Source organism: Falco rusticolus, chromosome 11 (genome assembly GCF_015220075.1).
Source record: "Falco rusticolus isolate bFalRus1 chromosome 11, bFalRus1.pri, whole genome shotgun sequence".
In the NCBI taxonomy this organism is placed as follows: Eukaryota; Metazoa; Chordata; class Aves; order Falconiformes; family Falconidae; genus Falco; species Falco rusticolus.
Window position 1 is genome coordinate 13568995 of NC_051197.1, and position 19955 is coordinate 13588949.

The 19955-nt window shown below is 39.2% G+C and overlaps 1 protein-coding gene across 1 annotated transcript in view; it reads right to left on the reverse strand.

Moving 5' to 3' along the window:
* Positions 1-16276, reverse strand: part of PIGK (phosphatidylinositol glycan anchor biosynthesis class K) — a 68889-nt gene extending 52613 nt beyond the window's left edge. The window contains exons 1-9 of the mRNA XM_037404427.1: positions 16144-16276; positions 14441-14494; positions 12113-12204; positions 9250-9385; positions 7875-7986; positions 7421-7517; positions 6962-7079; positions 6074-6184; positions 1153-1325 (exon numbers count right to left, since the gene is read on the reverse strand). Of these exons, the coding sequence (XP_037260324.1) occupies positions 1153-1325; positions 6074-6184; positions 6962-7079; positions 7421-7517; positions 7875-7986; positions 9250-9385; positions 12113-12204; positions 14441-14494; positions 16144-16233 (983 nt within the window). The 5' untranslated portion in view covers positions 16234-16276. The remainder of the gene's footprint in view (positions 1-1152; positions 1326-6073; positions 6185-6961; positions 7080-7420; positions 7518-7874; positions 7987-9249; positions 9386-12112; positions 12205-14440; positions 14495-16143) is intronic.
* Between the last annotated feature and the right edge of the window lie 3679 nt (positions 16277-19955).

Consider the following 19955-nt stretch of genomic DNA (forward strand, 5'->3'; position numbering starts at 1 on the left):
TTTTTATCATCCACAAATTAAATCCCACATAGGTCAGTTTTCATCATAGTTTTTGACTGGTAAAACATCTGTTATTTGCCAAAGGCTTTTTTTATTCTTCAGAGAAAAAACACATTTAGTGTCACTAAATACTGTTCTAAACTAAGGATTCACAAAATTAGCTTAAGCTATATATGGTTAGTACTAATGTGCACGATGCAGATAAAAATACAGTATGAAAATAAAATACATGAAATACACTAAACCATGTAGGATAATTATGAGAACCAGAGTTACTGTTATTTTTAAAATTAATAAAACTGCTATCCACTAACTTGTTCTTTGGTTTTAGCAACAGGAAACAAGGTAGACAATAATTTCAATAAATGTATGGATTGAAAAATATTTCATCCCTGGTATAGCAGACTATTTCAATCTTCCATCCCCCCGCCAGAGGACAGTATCACGAAACATAAAAGATGCAACAGAAATGGAAGTACAATGACAAATAAATTCTACAGAACAAGCACATCTTCCTTTACATGTTCCCAATAGGTGGCAACAGAATACCAAAAATATAAAGAAGTTTGTAATTCTTTCTTCAACCACAAAGTAATGGAAACTGTTACAACTTCTATTGATGAACCTGCACCAGCAATTTTACTCAAATGAATCGCTGCATCTCAGCAACAGAAATTCTCCGGACAGTTAAATGTCAAAAGCCAGAGAATTCACAGAACAGAAACAAAGCATTTATTAAAAGGCTAGTTGTTATGAAACAACTAACTGATGGCTTATACTCTAAGCTTATCCGAGGGAGTAAACTATTACAAGCAGGAATTTACAGTAACAAAATGTTTCTGCACATTAAAGAAGAAATGTTAAGTAAGAAAGTAAATTTTAGACTAATTTTTTTGTTGTTGTTGACATCCACACCTTGGTCTTTAGCAGCATTTGTTTACAAGCCTGAATAAAGGGGTGAGCATATTTAAACAAAGTTTTCAGCTGACAAACCCCAACTTTAAACACAGTAGCAGGTCCCTGCTAACTAACTCCCTGATTCTCTGTAAAAAATTACAGGAAATCAGATTTCTTCTTTCCTTGACAGTTATGGACTATTTTGTTTCTGTGGCACAGAGCTATACAAATCAAGTCTAAATAATGACTACTTACTTGCTTTCAAAACCAGCTAAGTCACGGTCCAAAGAAATTGTCTCTGTCGTAATTTCCACCTTCCTCACACTGCCAAAGAAGTCTGTTATCAGAACATTTTGAGGGTCTCGCTGAAACAGATCAGTTCGGTGCCCAGGCGTGGAAACGCACAAACTTTTTGGACAGACCTGAAACTAGAAACCAAGATGGATAATCATATCCTGTCCCACATCCATCAACAGTCCCTACATACACCTTCCAGAATGAAATCACTATAAAACTAAATACCACGCAGAACTTGCATTAAATTCAGTACAAGCTCCACAGCTGAAACAAATGATTGAACAAAACATTAAAAGGCATAAACATCTTAATTATGCTTTTCAGAAAACCTTTATTTCACAATTATGCCATTTGAGTTCAGAAATGCTTCTGTGAAAACCAACCATCAGTTACATCTGATTAAATGCACAAATGTATTTCTGAATATAGATGCAGCAATGCTGCTATAACCTTCCAAAAAGCAGAAGTGGGTATAAATTCTTCGTATTTACCAAAGGGAGGCATTAAAGATTAAACAAGCCTTGATAAACAGGTAATATTAAAGGCTTCACAAGAACGCAAGAACTAACATTTTGATCAAAAAGAAAAACATCTTAGCCTTATTTCCAGTTTATAGCCTGCAAATCAATGCAGAATTAGGATCTTCAAATATCAAAGGTGTTTTATGTACATTAAGTTCACAGAGACATCCTGTAAAACCTAAAAATTAGCTATATACTGTATTATTTATTTTATCCATGTATTTTGTGTACATATCGGATCCCCTATGTCCAGCATACACTGCAATGCCTGCAACAATACTAACAAACTGTTTTCAACTGACTCAATTCTGTATAAAGGTACATTTGCAGAGAATAAGACAATGTAACAGTGACAAATTCGTTGTAGCATTTAAAGTATCTGACAAGACAGCATGCCTATTAAATAACAATATTGTCCTGTAACCAGCAGATACTCAAGGCAAAACCAATGCATTTTGGACACAATGCTATTTTGCACAAGTCCTACCACACTTGCCACAGAAGTCTCTAATTAACTTCCCATATGAAGAGATTCCTTATTTCAAGGGATCTTGTATGACACAATGTAATATAATAAATAATAATTTGTCTGTATTTTTATTAATAATGCTACATAGCTTAAAGTGCCACGAAATGCAGCCCAAGGCCTCATCCTCTCTAGCCTCCTTGATGAGCCTGAAAAGTGAGTTCATGTCTTGATCATTAGAAGGCACTTCAGAACCCAATACTCAACCCTACTAAACACAGCAGCTAGACACACAACCCTGCAACATAGTGCAGCTAGCTCTACAGTGCTCGGGACAGTTCCGTAAGCAAATGTTGCTGTTCATTCAACTGTCTCACAGGCAGCCACAGACCACTTCGTAACAGCGTAGGTTACGCAAGTCCGGGTATATTGCAGCAACATAGAACATTTAACAGAACAGATTAATACATAAGACTACGAAGGAAGCTCTCCACATGGGTGCTTATCTTCCTTAATCTTAAATTGTCCAAGTGATTTTCACAAGCAGATCCATCAGTCACTGGATCTAGAGCTCATATACCTAATCACATCATGGGTCAGCTCTTAGAAGGCTGCATTCTTAGGACCTGTGGTTTGGTCCTAACTAGCTCCAAGCAGATGCAACCTCAATTATCCCAGATTACGACTAACAAAATCTGCAAGTTTCAGTCCACACTTCCAAGCAGAAATTCTGTGCTCCGTCTTGACATGAAATGCATGGGTTGTGTGGCTCCTTCTCTTAGGACAACAGAACCCTACATTCAAAAAGTTTCCCTGGCTTTTCTTCTTAGAGGACAGACTCTATCTCCCCGTTCCTCCCTTCTGCTCCATTACAGTTTCCCTTTCATGTTTGTCTTTTTTGTCTAAGCATATAGCATTAAGCTGCTGGTTCAGCTCACTTTCACCTTTACCTTAACTGAAGCACACAAGCACACAGAACCACGGAGCTCTTTTTAATGATTCCCAACTTCCTTGTTGGCAAGAGTATCACACAGCTGCTAAAGAAATGATAGGGGCATAACAAATCTTTCTGTTATCCTCCCTGTGAAGTGAAAACGAATTAGACTCATCAGCATCATGCTTCCCATACAAAGCCACTTGTCAGTGCTTAAGTTTCAGTTTCACCAAAATGCAATCAATTTTCTTCAACTCTACTCCAACTAAGGGCACAAACATAAAAACTAACTCTCTGAAGTAAGCTGTAATAGCTAAGTATTTATTTTAATCCTGCTATTTGGTACATAAACCTATGCTGCAGTTATACAGTTAAGTCTCTTCCAAGCTTCCAGGAGAGCACGAATGTCCCAAAACAACTGCATCAGCACTAGAAGTGGGAAATTGATACTGCACCCAGTTATTTCTAACCTGTCCCACAACAATTTACTACCATAAGATGTTACCATGAATCTTGGACAGAAGTGCGCAATGGCACTTAGAAGACCTCAGTATTAAAAATCTACCTATCCAGTACCAGTGTAAGAAAGGAAGGACTACAAAGCAATAACACCACAGCACACTAACACCAATACCTGAGGTCTTTTGGCAAAAAAAGGCAAATGCTGGCTAAATGAAACACATTTGTTCATGTGCTGATTTTTCAAAATTTGTTTACAATAATATACTATTTAAATAAAGGTAAACAGTTCCCCAAAATGGGAACTTTTTTCAACTTTTGTAATAACATTTTTAGCTATTTTATGACAAATGATATCTCATTTAGAAATCTATTTGAATCTTATTTAAAAAGTTCAAATTCAATTCAACGTTTCAATTTAGTCTTTACTTTTTTGGAATTGTGATCAGACTGGAAGTCAGACATTTGCACAGCTTTATGCTATCCCTTAGCAACACAGATGGAGCACTTGGGGAGTAGGTGGAGTGGATTTTGAAAAAAAGATGTCTCATTCTTTGCAGGAATGCAATATCCAAATCTTAGGTGCATGTGAAAAGAAGCTGTTTTAAGAGTGATTGGAGAATAGTACAGAGGTGATGGGATAGAAGCAGTGTAAAAAATACAGAGTACTTCCAAAAGAGCAGACATCTGACGCATCAGAAGATAAATTAAAAAAGAAACCCAAAGATTACCTAATAATTTTAAAGCTAGTTAGTGAGCCACTTAATATGTTATCTTGAGTTTGGAAAGCATTAATTTTACAAATATTGGACTTGGACAAGCAGTAGGTCTTTGTTCTTAAACCAGCACAAAACAGTGCCTTTCCAGTGCCAAAGTATCCCCTGTAACTGTTGGCAAATAAATGGGCTTATAACCTTACCATGGACTAACCATACATCATTTTGGAACTCTTAGATGAGGCCCTGAAAAGCACCAACTCAAGATCAAGTGGTCACATTTGCTGAAGTATGTGCATATTATGAGTCAGTACGTGACCATCACAAATCATGATATATTTGAGTCCATTCCCTTCCCAGAGCAACAATAAGCAGATGGATGCACAACAAAATGACTTATATGATGTAAGGAATTTACCAGTATGAGAACTTCCCACGGATCCTCCTGAGTATTTGGCACATAAGCAAAAAAAAAAAACGCAAAGGAGTGTTTAGATACCTTCTCCAAAGAGCTCAAAAGGTAAAGCACCTAGTCAGCTAACAAGTTTTCTACACTTTCCACAACAATTGGATTAGGATCTAGCTGGCTAGACCAGTTATACCACTTCCCAGATGGTGTCTTATACAGTAGAAACTACTGTTTATTTTTTATGACTTCTTTTTAAACATGTATTCATTTTCTGATGTACAGAATAGAGCTCTTAAGTGCTGTTTTAAAGTTATCTGTATCCCATGATCAGAAGGTATTAAAGGACAGAATTTCATTCTCATGGTAGCAGAAGAATCTTGAATCTTAGTCACTGAATCAATTCTGTATCAACATAAAATCTGTCAAGTGTGGGCTGTTAAGAGGGAATGCTACTACACATCTAGCAGCCAGGCTAACACCATCCTCTGTAGACAGAGGGTGGCATAAAACTTTTGAGCAGCTGCTCCTTTTACAGAAATGAATCAAAGACAATGTGTTTTGTAAGTGGTGGCTCTTAGACCACTGACACAGCATGTCAGGATTTACAGCTACAAGGCACCAAAGCATAATGTATTACTACAATGAAACTAGTACTGGGACAGGTATAAAGGGTTAACAGAGTAAATAAAATATGGTTATTTTTAATGTCATGTCACCAGTGTATACATCTAACAGTTACAGAGGCATTTTCATAAATTTTGTCATAGGTTATACGGTTGGTTTGTGGGGTTTTTTCTCCTGTCTCATACCTGAAAGCTACAATTAATATTTACCTAAGATATAATTAACACCAAACACTGATGGATTCGGACATATCTTGCTCTGCAATCTATGCAGATATACAGAGAAATTACTCTCTGCAGGCATTTGCGAGTGCATGGCTAGAATTTTAACTGTTTAATCACCTTTGCAACACAGTATCAATAGCTGCCTTTCCATATCTGCAAAGCAGCTGTTATCCATGAAGCTGATTTTAGAAACTTCCTATAATTTTTCACATACAAATATTTCATTCTATTGAAATGCAACGTTTAATGAGTACTTTATCCATTTTTCAATGAATTAAAAAAAAATCTGGCTAATTTTGATTAATTTTTTCTGTAGCCAGCAAACCACTTTCACACTGAGGACAATCCTTGAAGCGTTACACTATGACAAATTTAATAATGGCAAAAAGACCCTTCCCCCCAAAGCTGCTTCCAAAAGAAACCGCAGGAGAACAAAAAGCATTTGGAGAACCCTACAGACAAAATAAATTAGTTTTCAAACTGTTAAGTCATTAGCATATTCATGAATGCTGAGTATTCTACTTACTAGGTCATTCATATTTGTCTGACTGGCTGGATGAATTTCTTCCAAGAACTCTAGCACATAGAATGTGTATCTGTCCATAAGATGAACTCCAATCCCAAGATCAGGTTGATGCTTAAAAACAACACACAGCAGTTATTGGGCATTTGCAGGACAGAACTCAGTATTTAGGAAAGGGAATAGAATGTTACAAAACTTAAGCATAATGGGGTTTTGTTCTTAGGCAAACTATGCAAAGAAAATAACCAGCCATGAAGAAACATACTGTTGACAAGCTGAATAATTCAGTATCTTCATTTTTCTAGACTATATCCTGGTAATTATGTTTGCCAGAAGGAACTCCTCCTTCTTACCACTCCAGTACAGATTTGTGGGCTGCCCTGGGCTTTTTAGGGCTTGAAAAACAGGGCTGGGAGAGACAGCTTATCTTACAGTACTGCACAGGTTCAAGTAATCCTGACCTGCTGGTTTTGATCTGGCTAGGATCTCTCTCCTATCACTCCTTCTGTAATTCAGCTGGGATATAATTACAGCAGGTAAAAGCTAGTGGGGTTTTTTTTTTTTTGGTGTATCAAGTGTAAGAAGTCCTAGATTCAGTATTCACCACACATATCTCTAAGCAGTCTTCCCATAAAATTTCTTCCTATCCTAAGCAATGTATATTTTGGCCAGCAAGCACAGAAATCCATCATTAGCCTGGTTCTTTGGGACAGCGCGCAAAAACAATCCAGAAAAGTACACTTACAGGTTTTGTCAAAACCATACTTTGTAACTAAATACCTTACACATTCAGCAATCAGAAGGGAAATTTTTAGCTAAAAGTCAATAGAACCTGTGCTTTTAACTCTGGCATTCTGAAAACTGTCTTCAGGATCACAGAAATCTACTTACTGATAAAGAATCCTCTCCTACTTGGCTGCTAGCCAAGGCCATTATATTAGGTGAATAAAATCGTTCATACATGGATGCTCCTTGACAAGTATCAATAATAAACAACAATTCATTGTACCTGAAAGAAATAAAACAGCCTACTTAACCGTCTCTCTTTAACCAACATATACACATACATGTTTTTTTAGTTACCAGGACAGCTGCCAGGAACCTAAGGAACAGAAGCTTTCACCCTGATTGATTGTAAGATGCAAGTTTAGTCAAAGCAATATATTTGAGCAGCTGTAACTGCAGGAAGCTGAAAAAACCTAAACCTCTTACTTCTGAATGCAAACTTGTACACAATTTTATGGACAACAGACAGTATCACTGCTGAAGGTAAGCAAGACCTACCAGTAAGGCTTCAGGTAAGCTTGAGAAATACAGCATTTAATCTCAAAATAATGCTTTTTTTCTTACCTTCTTTTCTGCCACATTTGTTCAAAGGCATCAGCAAGTTCTACATTTGTTATTTCTTCAGAATCTTGAAATTTTAGGAAACCATTTCCACCATGGCCTGACAGAAAAATCACAAGTTAGGCAAGCATGTAGATTAAAGAAAGATATTTAGCCCAGTTGACCATTTTGCTAAAAAAAGGCAAACACAATTCTCTTTCTCCAAACAGACTCCAGCAAAACAAAATATTAGTACAGTAAGAACAGTACATGTACATAATTTAAAACAGAAACTATACTTGCTAAGTACTGCCTTACAGGTTTTTTCTTAATTAGTATGACATGCTGAAAAAAAAATATTAATTCCTTTTGTTGATCTTTTTGTTTGTTTGGACTCCTGATGGGATCATGCTTTCAAACAGGCCCACCCCACTGAACTACAAACATCAGTAAATTGTACACAGAAACCTGTAATTACCCGTCATATATATCAGAATATTGCTTCTGTCATCAGAAAGAAGACGTTTAGATCGCGGTGTGCTTGGTGGGATTCTTCCTGTTAACACACGCAAGAAATTTTCAACAGTAACCTAAGAACAGAAACATAAAGTAGTTTTCTAAAGAGAAAAACAGTGATTAACAACTACAGTCTGGGTTACATACATTAAATAATGGAACACTAAAATACGTGGTGTATCTAACCAGATGTAATATTACAAGGTATAAACTGCACAAACGGACATTTTCTGCTTAAGGTTTTAGTGCAGGTTCACGATCGCATGCTACCTTTTACTTTATTCCATTAACATCACCCTGTTGCTTTATTAAAGCCAGTAAGTCTACTACCGTTACAATTTCTAAACACATTGTCATTGATCTGAAAACCTGTCAGTGTATAGCTTTATTCTGACAAAGCTGCTCACGTACTCACAAAATGCTCCAACATTAGTGTGTGTTACCATGGAAAAATAAAAGTTTAAATTTCCTTTGCAACTCAGGAAAGGAAAAACAAGATCAATTTTGGTTACGTAAGTCTGAGTAATCAGGTAAGACCCATCTGGATGGTAACTGTAAAACATCCTATGAAACACCACTTCCTCTTCATGCACATGTACACAGCTCAAACATTAACAACAAATCCATACTCAGGAAAAAACGTGATAAAAGGAATGTTCCTCTATTTCAGTGTTGTATCTTCACTTCTTTATGCAAAGATTCAGAGAAATAAAACATTTTCCATATACTTAAATATGCTCCTATAAACTTTTATTAATGATTATATAGCACTATTAAAACATGCAATTGATGCCCAATTTAAGACCAACTGGTAAAGACCCTGTCTTTTTGAAGGAATACTACACAAAAATGAAAAGGTGATACAGATTTCTATATAGTAATTTCAGTAATGATTAGGTTATGGCTTTTGTTTTGTTTTGATAAAAGCATACGTTTAAGGTTAGAAATTTAAGTAGGTCTTCCTAATAAACATTTCAGTTAAATGCCAAACTTTTCACAATGGTGTTAAATGTTTGGAAGATGAGACACTGAACAGCCATGTCCAAAGAAGAGAAATTTCAGTAATATGTCTGTATTCCTAAGACATACAAGGAGTTCCATATATTCTTTTAACCGTGGAAATGCCATTATATAAAATAGCCAACACACAACATATTTTTGTTATAGTAAACTTCAAATACAAAACCAAGTATCAAGGGAGAGAAAGGGTGTATGTTTTAAACCTATCAGTTGATAACAAAAGCCCAGCCCAAAACCACAACTTCACAGATGTTGCATAGATCTTTAAATGAACACTAAAAACAAAGACACGGTAATTTCATTAAAGTGCCAGTCACCTCGTAGCTTCTGTAATCCACTTCCACATCATCTCCATAGACATTCAGCTCCATGTTCTTATGACTAAACACAGTAGCTGGTTTGGGATTTCTGGGATTACATGCCATATCATCCGCCAGCATCAGGACAATGTGACTATGAAAAGTAAGACAAAAACATTTCAGCCATTCTACTTTCACATAACAGTCAAACAGAATCCCAAACAACACATCCCACAATTACAACAATAGCTTCTAACATTAAGAAAATTCCTGGAATTGTAAGTGAAACTTTGCTTGGTTATACCCTATTTCCTTATGTACATCCTCACTATTACAAAGATACCACACACAGAAATGCAGCTAGCTGTTATTTATCTACAGGATTAAGTGAGGCCAAAGATGAGCATGATAGTAGTTGACTTGAGCATACAGGCTTGCCTGGACATAGGCTGGCAGACCTCTTCATAAAACACCTGGAGATTTTTATGGGGCACTAAATCATTTCATGCAGCTCCACAGAAGAAATTCCAGCCTGTTTGCACGTTGTCAGACAGATAAATTAAAAACATTATGACAATTTTTAATTAAATTTGAGGAGCTCCTGAACATTTTTTAAACCATTACACATCTGATACACTACTGTATGAATACATGTTAATGGAATTTTCATGAAGAACACAAGTGGGTTGACACCAGACATTGTCTTTTTCATAGTACCAAGCAAAAAAAAAAAAAAACCCACAACACCCAGCATTTTATAGTACCAAGAAAAAAATGCCAGCACATTATAAAGCTGTTCCAACTTGCATGCAGCCGAAGATCTGTATTTCACCTGCCACGGTCAGGTTTGGGTCAAAATATAGAATAACAAGTAGTCACTAGAGACTGTAAGCACTAGGAAGAATGTGCCAGAGATGTCTGGAACAAAGTGAAGTTAGTTCTTTCCTTGGATAACCCTGTCTTAGACACAGTTTCTCCTTGACTGTGATCTTTGTGTTCTTCCAAACAATGCTACAAAAGGAAAGCTCCATATCCTGTAAAGAATGCTGCTAACTCAAGAGACCCAGGCACAGAGTTATAAATTAAACTGTACTGCTATTTAAAAAGGAATTTAAAAACACGTGGATATGGCGCTTAGGCATAGGCGGACTTGGCAGTGTGAGGTCAATGGTTGGACTCTACCTTAAAGGTCCTTTCCAACCTAAATGATTCTGTTCATTTTTAAGATATGATTTTTAGGTTGGTTTGGTGGATTATTTTTTTTAAGTCATCAATATTTCGAATGAAGTTTTACAGCAAAGAAAGAAAAACAGGTAGAGGAGGAAAGAGAGAAACACTCAAATCCAAGAAAAATTGCTGCAAACAGGAAAAAATACGTGCTCTCTCTAGGTCTTCTCCAACATCTTACTCTTTACCTCAGCCTAAAACATTGCTGGCTTTTTGAGATTCATTTCCAAACTCTTGGGTATGGATAAGAAATGAATTAGGCTACTGAACAACAGAAATCTCCAGCCATGCTGCAGTTTTTGCAGTATTTCTAAAAGTGTCACCTATTTTGACCTTAATAGTGATGACAGATGGATGCAGAGAAGATATAAGTTCTCTGGTAAGGGCAGAACTAGTGAAAGAATTTCTAAGGTAGTGCCTAGGGCGCCTATGCTTCAAAGGCCATACAGGAGACAAGACAGATGCTTCTGAATGAGATGTGCAAAAACCCTGCCATATTTCTGCAGCTTTCAGCCCCACAGTGCTTAAGCAGTACATTCCCTTAGATTTATAGCCCCTCACACGCTTCCAAAAATTGGGTTTCAACACCCCCTTTAAACAACCAAGAAATCACTCACTCTCTTCTTTTTACAAATAAACATAGGGAACAGGATTATACTGCCTTTGCATTCACAGTTGAGTGGAAGCTGATTGGGGACTCAATACTATGGTTCTGGACTTGGACAAAAAATTGCCATACAAATTTAATCGGGCAGAACATGCGCTTGGCAATGATGAAGCGGGCCATGTTTCTTTAACCAGACATGCTGGAGAAACTAACATTAAAAAGCAGGACCACCAGGATTCCCATAGAAGGCTATGGATACATATAGCCTGCTGTTCAATGGATCTTGGTGCCTGAAATTCACTTCCACAGTTGTTACAAGTAAATTGCACTCCAATGCATCCAACCGCTGGATGGAACTGTGCCAATACCCCTACAACTTCCAGGAAGACCACAACCAAAAGACACTGCTGAACAGTTTAATCACCTTCCTAATCCTGTTGCCAAAGAAGGGATACTATTTTAACCATAGTTAAAACATAACAACTATTTTGCGCTGTTGCTATAGAGAAGCACAATTTGTACGGACAAAGCTTCTGATTTCTCAAAGAACATCAGGCAAAATGGATTTTTCAAGGCTACTCTCAGTGTGTAGGAGCTGCTTTGTTCAGGGCCTTTAGAGACTGTCCATGTAGTTGCAGATGTGGAAGTCTTACATTTTACTACAGTTACAGTCACTAACATCTCCACACTGAGAGGAATACAGCAGAAGCCATATCTCAGAGTAGTATAGTCATTGCTGAATACATTCAACAATTTTCACATTATGCTTTCACTGATTTACTAAATGGCACATGTTAGTGGGCAGATAGCGCCTCATGTTTTGATTCTAATTAGCCTATTCCAACTGGAAGTTTTATCATCTAACTTGTTGCTTTTCCTTTTCAACACTAGTGCTGCACTTTTCAACATACTGATGTGATAACATCCTTCCTTTTTACTTTTACCCAGTTAAACTGAGAAGAGAAATTTATTTTTATATTGCTTCAAACAGCAAGAACACTTCAATAGCACATCTCCAAGGAACTGTTTTCACCAGTATTCCCTCACCTATCAGGAATGCCCAGTCTCTTGACACTTCTGTATACTGAAAGCGTATTTGCCACATGACGGTAATTAAACCAGAATCGAGATGTACACACCTTGGGGGGGGAAAAAAAAGCATATTAAATAGAGTAAAAGATACAAATTGGCCTGGCACATTGCATCAGAAGACCGTGATTAAAGGAGTATCAACAAACTAGTAACAAATCAGAAAAAACATAGCAACACCAAGAAACATGACATAAGCTATATAAATCTTTGTTGCACCAAAGCAACAAATATAAATGAAATAAAGTTTTTTTAAAAAATCTTAATATAGTGACTCATGAAAAATTTATCATAAACCCCAACTAACTACAGAAAGCGGCACTTCAGGGAATAATTCAGCAATAGTAAGTGGATAATATAATTTTTTTCATTTGCTTTCCCCACATCAAATGGAGGAAAAATCAAAGAAAGAGTTCTCACAATAGCAAACCCATTCTGGGAGCATCCTTGCACAACGGCATAAGCGAATTCATGCAGAAGTCACACACATGGGAAAATACACTGAGGACATTTGCATTTGAGGAATCAAATACAATAAAGCAGCTAAGTGAGCTCTAACCAAAACCTGAATGCAAATTCTCAAAAATCTCAAAGGAGTTCAGGTTCTACTGTTCTAACAGGTGAAGGGCTGGGGAATCAGCCACTCTTGTACTTAAAAGTATTGCCTAGGTCAGATACTATTTCATCCAACCTCAAAAGCCTCAAACCAATGAGATTTCAAAAACCTTCAGAGGCAATGTGCTGTAGCTCCTTACTGCAGCATCTTATCATTGTCCTGAGTTCAATTTCAGTTTGCTGTTTTGTTTGTTCCACACCAAGGACAGCAATTCTCCTTTGGAGACAAATTTCCTTTGCTTTTACATGTCTCTCAAACAAAGGAAGAAGCATTTTAGAAGTTACTTTAAAACCACAAAAGTAGAGAAGCCGGAACAAGCATTTAAGACAGTTTTTTTACTTGTTCAGCTTTAAACGTACAGTTCTAATGAAAATACAAACATCTTTAAGTTACGCTATGTAACGTCTTTCTCTCTAGCCTTTTCATAAAAAGAAATTAGTAGTAGATTAAGCAATAACAAAAATTCATCCTGAAATGATCCCCTTGTGTCTTGATCATTCCATCAGTTAGGAATTCCAAAAAAGCCTGCGGGAATCGCTCCATGAGAACATTCACTCTTCAGCAAGATTTAAAGCTCTGAAAACGAACCGTGGCCAATCTAGCTGTGACATTTCAAAGTATTATCATCTGCCCCTTTCCTCCATTACCTCCCTTACAGCACGGTGAAAAAATGCATCTATGCTCTAAATATAGCTATTCACACTGCAGTGTATTAATTCAAAGTACTGTATGAGGTGGGATTGCAGTACGATCCCAGGCTTGAGGTGCCTAATAGCAGAAAAATGCTCCTTATTTTACTGGCATTAAAAATTAGCAGCAATTGTTAAAACGATTAATCATGAACTACTGAAAAAATATAACCAGCAAAGAATCTGTTGAGGACAGAAAGCACAGGTCCCTGGACCTACTTTTCCATCTTCTTGGTGTGTTTTATGGGTACTAATAAAAGCACCTTTTTGTTAATAGCATTGAAGTAGTACTTGGTATTTTAATAGTTTCAAGTTTCCACACTGTAGAATATAGAAATTATTCCTCCTAATTCAACTAATTACTATTATCTTTCCTTTTATGTTGCTCAATTTTTGTAGGTGTAAAACAAACAGCTGCTGAGCACTTACAATAGTGTTCTGAGACAAATTATTCATAAGACCTGAATTGTGATTAAGAACCAATTGTGCAGGATGATTCAAAGGTAATAAAAGATTCGTGGCAGAGAAAAAAAAAATAAGAACAGCTGATAGAAACATTATGTTGCCTAAATTTATTCTATTCTAAACCTGTAATCACCAGTTAACCGACTGAGTAAGAACAAAAATCAGAAATAAACTGTACCTGTCTGGTCAAAGAAATACACTTCTCTGGTATCAGAACTACACTTTTGTTCAATATGCAGTATGGTAATTTAATTGTTTTAATGCCATCAGAACTTTTGTTTTATGAATCCTGTCATGCAGCTAGATGTTTTGAGTGCCTGAAATGCAGTCATACTGAAAAGATGATTTTATTATAGTGTAATAGGTCTGGAGGCACCATTTCAAATATATTTATTTCCAAGTCTTTATCTTTCCACTTCTTTCAAATTAACAGAATTCTGAGTGACTGTTGCAATTATGGCTCTTGATGAAAAATTGCCAACTTTATTGGAAGAGAACAACCTGGACCATGCTTACCAAAACTGCCCAGTTATTTGTATGTCCGCTTCTGAAGAATTGTTCTGCTTGATCCTGAAAGATGGAGACAATATTATATGTTTTTCAGCAATAAGAAAGAAATGACCGCTTGTACTTTTTGTTGTTTGCACAAATCAGTATTCAATGTATATGTTTACCACACCTTAACACTGAATAAACCTTACAAAAGCTTCAAGAGGTAGTTTTTCTTATTCCGTTTTGCACATTTCATGCAGTTAACGACTCCAGATCTTTCCCTGAAACTTGCTAAATAACAAAGTGGAAAAAACCTATTAGTCACTTGCACCTTTGTCAAAACAAAAAACAAAAAGCCCACACCTGCCTATTTCAAAGTACGCTCAAGGAACAAGATAAAGTGATTTATCAACCTACAGTTTCCTCCTTAATAAGAAAAGGGGCTTGGATTACTTTCTATTTTCATTGTTCCTCTCATCTTTTCAAGAGCAGGTAAGTGAACCTGCAATTTTAACCCATTTTAAATCTAAGATGGGCACATTTACCTTCAAAAATCAGGAGCCATAACTATAATAACCTTCTCTATAATGTGTTCTTCATAGTCCCCACTGTGCTTTGTAAAGGAGCGGGCCCTTTGTCTTTAACAGATAGCATAAATCGGGACACAGAAAGAGGGTAAGACTTCCCAGAAGTAAAGCAACAACTCTGTCACAGCACAAGAATTCAGACTTACTGATTCTTAATCAGACTCTCTTAACTCTGAGGGGCACTGGGCAGATGATGCTTGTGGTCTTACACAAAAAAAGAGTAACAGAAAAAGTGTTTCTTAAAATATATGTAAAGCATGGTGTACTTCAAGTAACAATTTGCAGTTTAATTAGTAATCCAAAGACCCTACAAATATTTATATTGGCTATTTTTTGTCCTATTTGTAGTTTATTTCAAGTATAACCATTTGTTAATAAAGCAGAATACAAAGGCAAACAACACTCCAGATGCAGTGTGGGTACTGTGCAAAAAAGCGTAATTACTTAAATATTAAATTATCCCGCCTAAAAAAATATCGTGAGCTCCTCCTCCTCCTCCTGCACGCCTCACAGCTGCGAGCAGCTCAGGGCAGCGACGCCCCAGGAGCGCGGGCGAGCGCCCAGCACCACCCTGGCCTTGCACCGGCGGCTGCCCGTGCGCACAGTGCCCGGCCACGGCACACGAAACACCGGCTACTGACAGCCGCACTGCGCAGCCGACGAGGAGCCGAGTTTCAGGCACCCGCAATCGCCCTAAGAGCCTGGGCTTTTTTCAAACTCGAGGCGGTGTCAGCAGGCCAGCCTCCGGCCGCGCCGCGGGCACGTGCCGCCCCAGGGCCCGCGCGGGGGACGCGCAGCCCGCGCCTGGCGCCCGCGGGGCAGCGCGCAGCGAGCCGGGCCGGGCCGGGGCAGGGCAGGCACCGCCCGCCCGGGGGAGGCAGCGCGGCGCCGGGCACCGGCCGCTTGCCCGCCCGGGACAGCCGCTCGCGGGCCGCGCCCGCCGAAGCCAACGCGGCTCCTCCCCGGGCACCGCAAGTGCCTCGGGGCAGCCCCACCGGCGCGGCCCCGAGAGCGGCGGCGGAATGGGCTTTGCCTGCGGAGGGGAGATGGGGGGGAACCAGCAGCACAGAGCCTGCGGCGTGGCGCGGTTCAGCGCCGCCCGCCCTCTCTCCCCGCCGCCGCTCCCACCAGCTTTCGTACCTGGATGCCGCTAGCGAGCGCTGCGCCGCAGCACCCCAGGAGCAGGGCGGCGGCGCGGAGCCAGCGGACGGCGGGCACGGCGGCCGCCATCTTACCCCGCCTGCTCCGCGGGGCCGCGGCCGCCGCAGCTGCCGGAGCTGCCGGAAGGGGGGCGTGGCCGCTGCGCATGCCCGGCACCGCCCCCGCGCGCTTCCCGCGCCCAGCGTTCGCGCCTCCGAGAAGCTTCTCGGCGCTGAGGGGAGCGGTGCTGCCGAGCTGAGCCACGCCAGGCGCCTCGCCGCCTGCCAGTGCTCTCTCGAGCTTGCCAGCCCCTGGAGAGCCTGCTTCACATTCGATTTTTAAAGAGCTGAGGCAATAACATTAGCAGACCTCACCACTGCCCTGAACATTTCTGTTGGTTGTGTCTCTGTGGTGAGGTGCAATGCAGCCCTGCCCAGCCCTTGTCCATCCCTCGGATGGGCCCGGTTGGCATAAGAAAACACCATGACGGGACCTCGCATCTCACCATCGGTTTGGCAGGCCCCTGGGGGTGTAACAACAGCCGTTCCAGCCGCTTCACAAAAACGTGCTGAAATCACTGGGCCTTGTCACCACAAGGGCAGGGCATGCTGAGGTGTGGGATGAGGGTGGCCTCAGGCTTTGGTGGCTGCAAGGCAGAGCTGTCTCGGAGCAAAGCAGAGTACTGGGGAGAGGGGCCGTCTTTGGTGGGGAGGAGAGAGGGATCTGGAAGTAGATCTTTTTTCAAGATGCCTTGCTGTAGCCTTGCCTTTGGTACATACATCCCTCAGCCGATGAATCTTCAGGTTTCTATTTCAATCTGTTGAACCTCTTTGTATGATTCTTTTACTCCCACCAACTCATCTTGTTGCCACCTTAGTTCAATTGCCTGACGTCTTCCATTAGTGAAGATTCAGAATCTGCCCCAAACCATGGAAGCTGTTTCCTACTCTGTGTACTTGTCATCAGTAATGACTTTCTCAGACAGGAGCATATTTCTTCGTATTGATGTTGGAATTTCAGTAACATCATGTTTGCTGTTTGAAAGCATCACTGGTTTCCTCGATAAAAATCATCGCTTGTAATTAGATTGCCTTTTCTTTTTGTGCCTAAAGCTAATGAACTTAATCCCTTCCGAAGACTATAGCCACCAGCCTCTGTTGCGTCTGAACACATCTCCTGTGTGAGCCTTTTATGAACCTACTGAGAAACATAACAGGCGTCTGTGTCACTTGGTGCCTGTTTCTAAACTGCACTGTTTATCTTGCTCCAGAAAACTAAATGTATTTAAGATTAGGGCCAAGCTTAAGCTTTTTCCTTGCCCTTTCAAATGCCTCCACTTTGGGCTCTGATCATTCTCGGATGTGTTTAAGGTGTGTGAGTAATTCTAAAGGATAGGCAGCTGTCTTTCACAGTGTGTACTCAAAGCAGTTTTATAAACTGGTGAGTTGATCTCATGTACTTTGACTTGGTTAGCTCCTCATTACCTTTCAGCTCCCATGTGGAGTTGGTCAGGTAACATGGGACAGAAGGTCTCAACCTTTGACTGAAATTCTTTCTGGTAAGCTTCTTTGCTCTTTGCATTTAGTGCAGATATTCATCCTTTATATCATGCATTTTGGTCAGCAGCTTTTCTGGTAGAAATAACATCATCAGCTGTGTGCTGATGATGCATCTTTGAACCAGGGATAAGTTGTGATGTTGTACTGAACGAAAACTTAGGTCAAATGTTACAAAGATGTAACTTCAGCTTACCAAGAAACATTCCTGACATGAGACGTAACGATCATCTTTACTGTGAATAAAACTTCAAAGCATTCTATTCACTTAACTCCTGAATGTTCTGTAATTTGTGTCACAGGTGACCTTAATTTTGTCATTCTCTGGAATACTAGACTTTGTAGTTTCAGTAACATTCTTTTAAGGTCACTGCCTATGATTTGCTACGTAAGAAAAAAGGTAATGGAAAAAAAATTTAAAAATTTTCTGTCATGTAGCATTGGAATGATGTAAACATACATTATCACTTACAGACTGTCCAAGCAGACATCTACTACTTCTCCTGAGCAATTAAGAACTGTAGCAAATTTTCCTTACATGAAAGATCATTTGTAGTGGATGAGACATTTAAAATACTAGGTTTCACCAATTATCAGAATAGTTAAAGCACACTTGTCCTGTCAGTATTGCCGCTATTTCTCATGGGTTGTATGTAGTTGGTTCAATCTACAGGAAGGTTTAGCTGGCTCTTGATGTAAAAGCATAGCTACAGACTCGTCAGTCTTGTGTCACATGCTGTCTGCTGCAATGTGTGAGCAATGTTTGGATCAACTACAGTCACACTGCAGGGTGTTACTGTTACTCTTCAGCTGTTGGTGTTCAGGTCATATTGCTGCCTTTCCATCTCAAGGCAGAGACAGCACTGAGTCAGGGCATACTCAGTTATCACAAGCTCATTGGAATAGTCCAAAAGAATGGCCATTATTCCCTCTGACTTATTTGCTGTGTAATACAGTGCATAGTTCACTTTCTTTGATCTGTCTCTGGTTTGCCTTCTGGATTCCTTTAGCCTGCTTAAGTGTATTTTGTAACAAATCTATTTCTTCTTCTACTTCTGGCTTTTCTTTCCTTAGCGTCACAGTCTTTCACAGGTGTTAGTATTCATCAGACATGCATGAGTGTGCCAGGGCTTCAGAAATTATTCCTGGAGGTGGTATCACTTCCTTTTTTTTTTTTCCCCCCCTGGTAAGAGAGTACCAAAAGCTTTGCCTTCTTTTTTTTCCATCTTTATTCCCTTAGGCAGCTCTCAATACAGACCTCGCTTCCATGCCTGTACAGGATTTTTTTGGTCTAGAAATTAAGCTGTATGCTGCCTGCTTCTGTTTCTTCGTTCTGCTTTGTTTTCATGCTAATCACAGTATTTTCATGCTCTTGAGTCTCTTTAGCTTGACCTTTGACACAATGTTTTCTTGTACCTCATGCTGAGTAATTAGAAAGGGCACCAAACATATATCCTGAAATGATTTGTAATTAAAACAACTGTTTAAAAACCTGCTGTAACTGCAACTGGTATTGACATTGGTGCACATATTGGTGCCCTTCCAGATTCTTTCCTCCTCCAGCAGGTTGCTCGGGCCCTAATCCTCTATACCCTCTAACAATGGCCCTCTAAGAGCCATCTGCCAACTTGTTCCTGTCCATCATGGAGCAAATGAACCTAGCCTTCCTCTGAGGGTGGGGCAGCAGTCCCAAATGTAAACCCGTAAGCTCCTACAACAGGGATTTGTGCCTACTAGAGTTTACCTGACACTTTTTGACCACAAAGGGTTTTTTTCTATACCAAAAATACCAATTAAGTATCTCTAATTTTGTTGGTATTAGCCTTGATTATGTTACCTATATGTATCATAGTGTATGTCTTCTTCCTTCTATATTCTCGATCCTCACTCTGTGTTTCTTTTCTTGTTTTTATCAGACTTGCATGTACTGGTTGATAATTTTCTACTGTAGAAGATAAAGGAATGCATCTTCTCTGTATTTATTATGCTTCCAAAAGAAAAATGAAAAGGAACTCTTGCAATGAAGCACATCAACAAGACTGATTCTTAAGGAAACATCAATAATAGCTCAACTGTATTTACCTCACTAAAAAAATGCAGATTTATTACTTTCTTCATTTTGACTGTCAATACAATAGATTAACAAATCTGTACTGACCAAACAAGTCTACCACGGTTTGGTATCTGAGCTGATAAAATGGCTGTCTTCAAATATGGAACCTGAATGAAACCACAGTAATCAAATTAATGATTGAT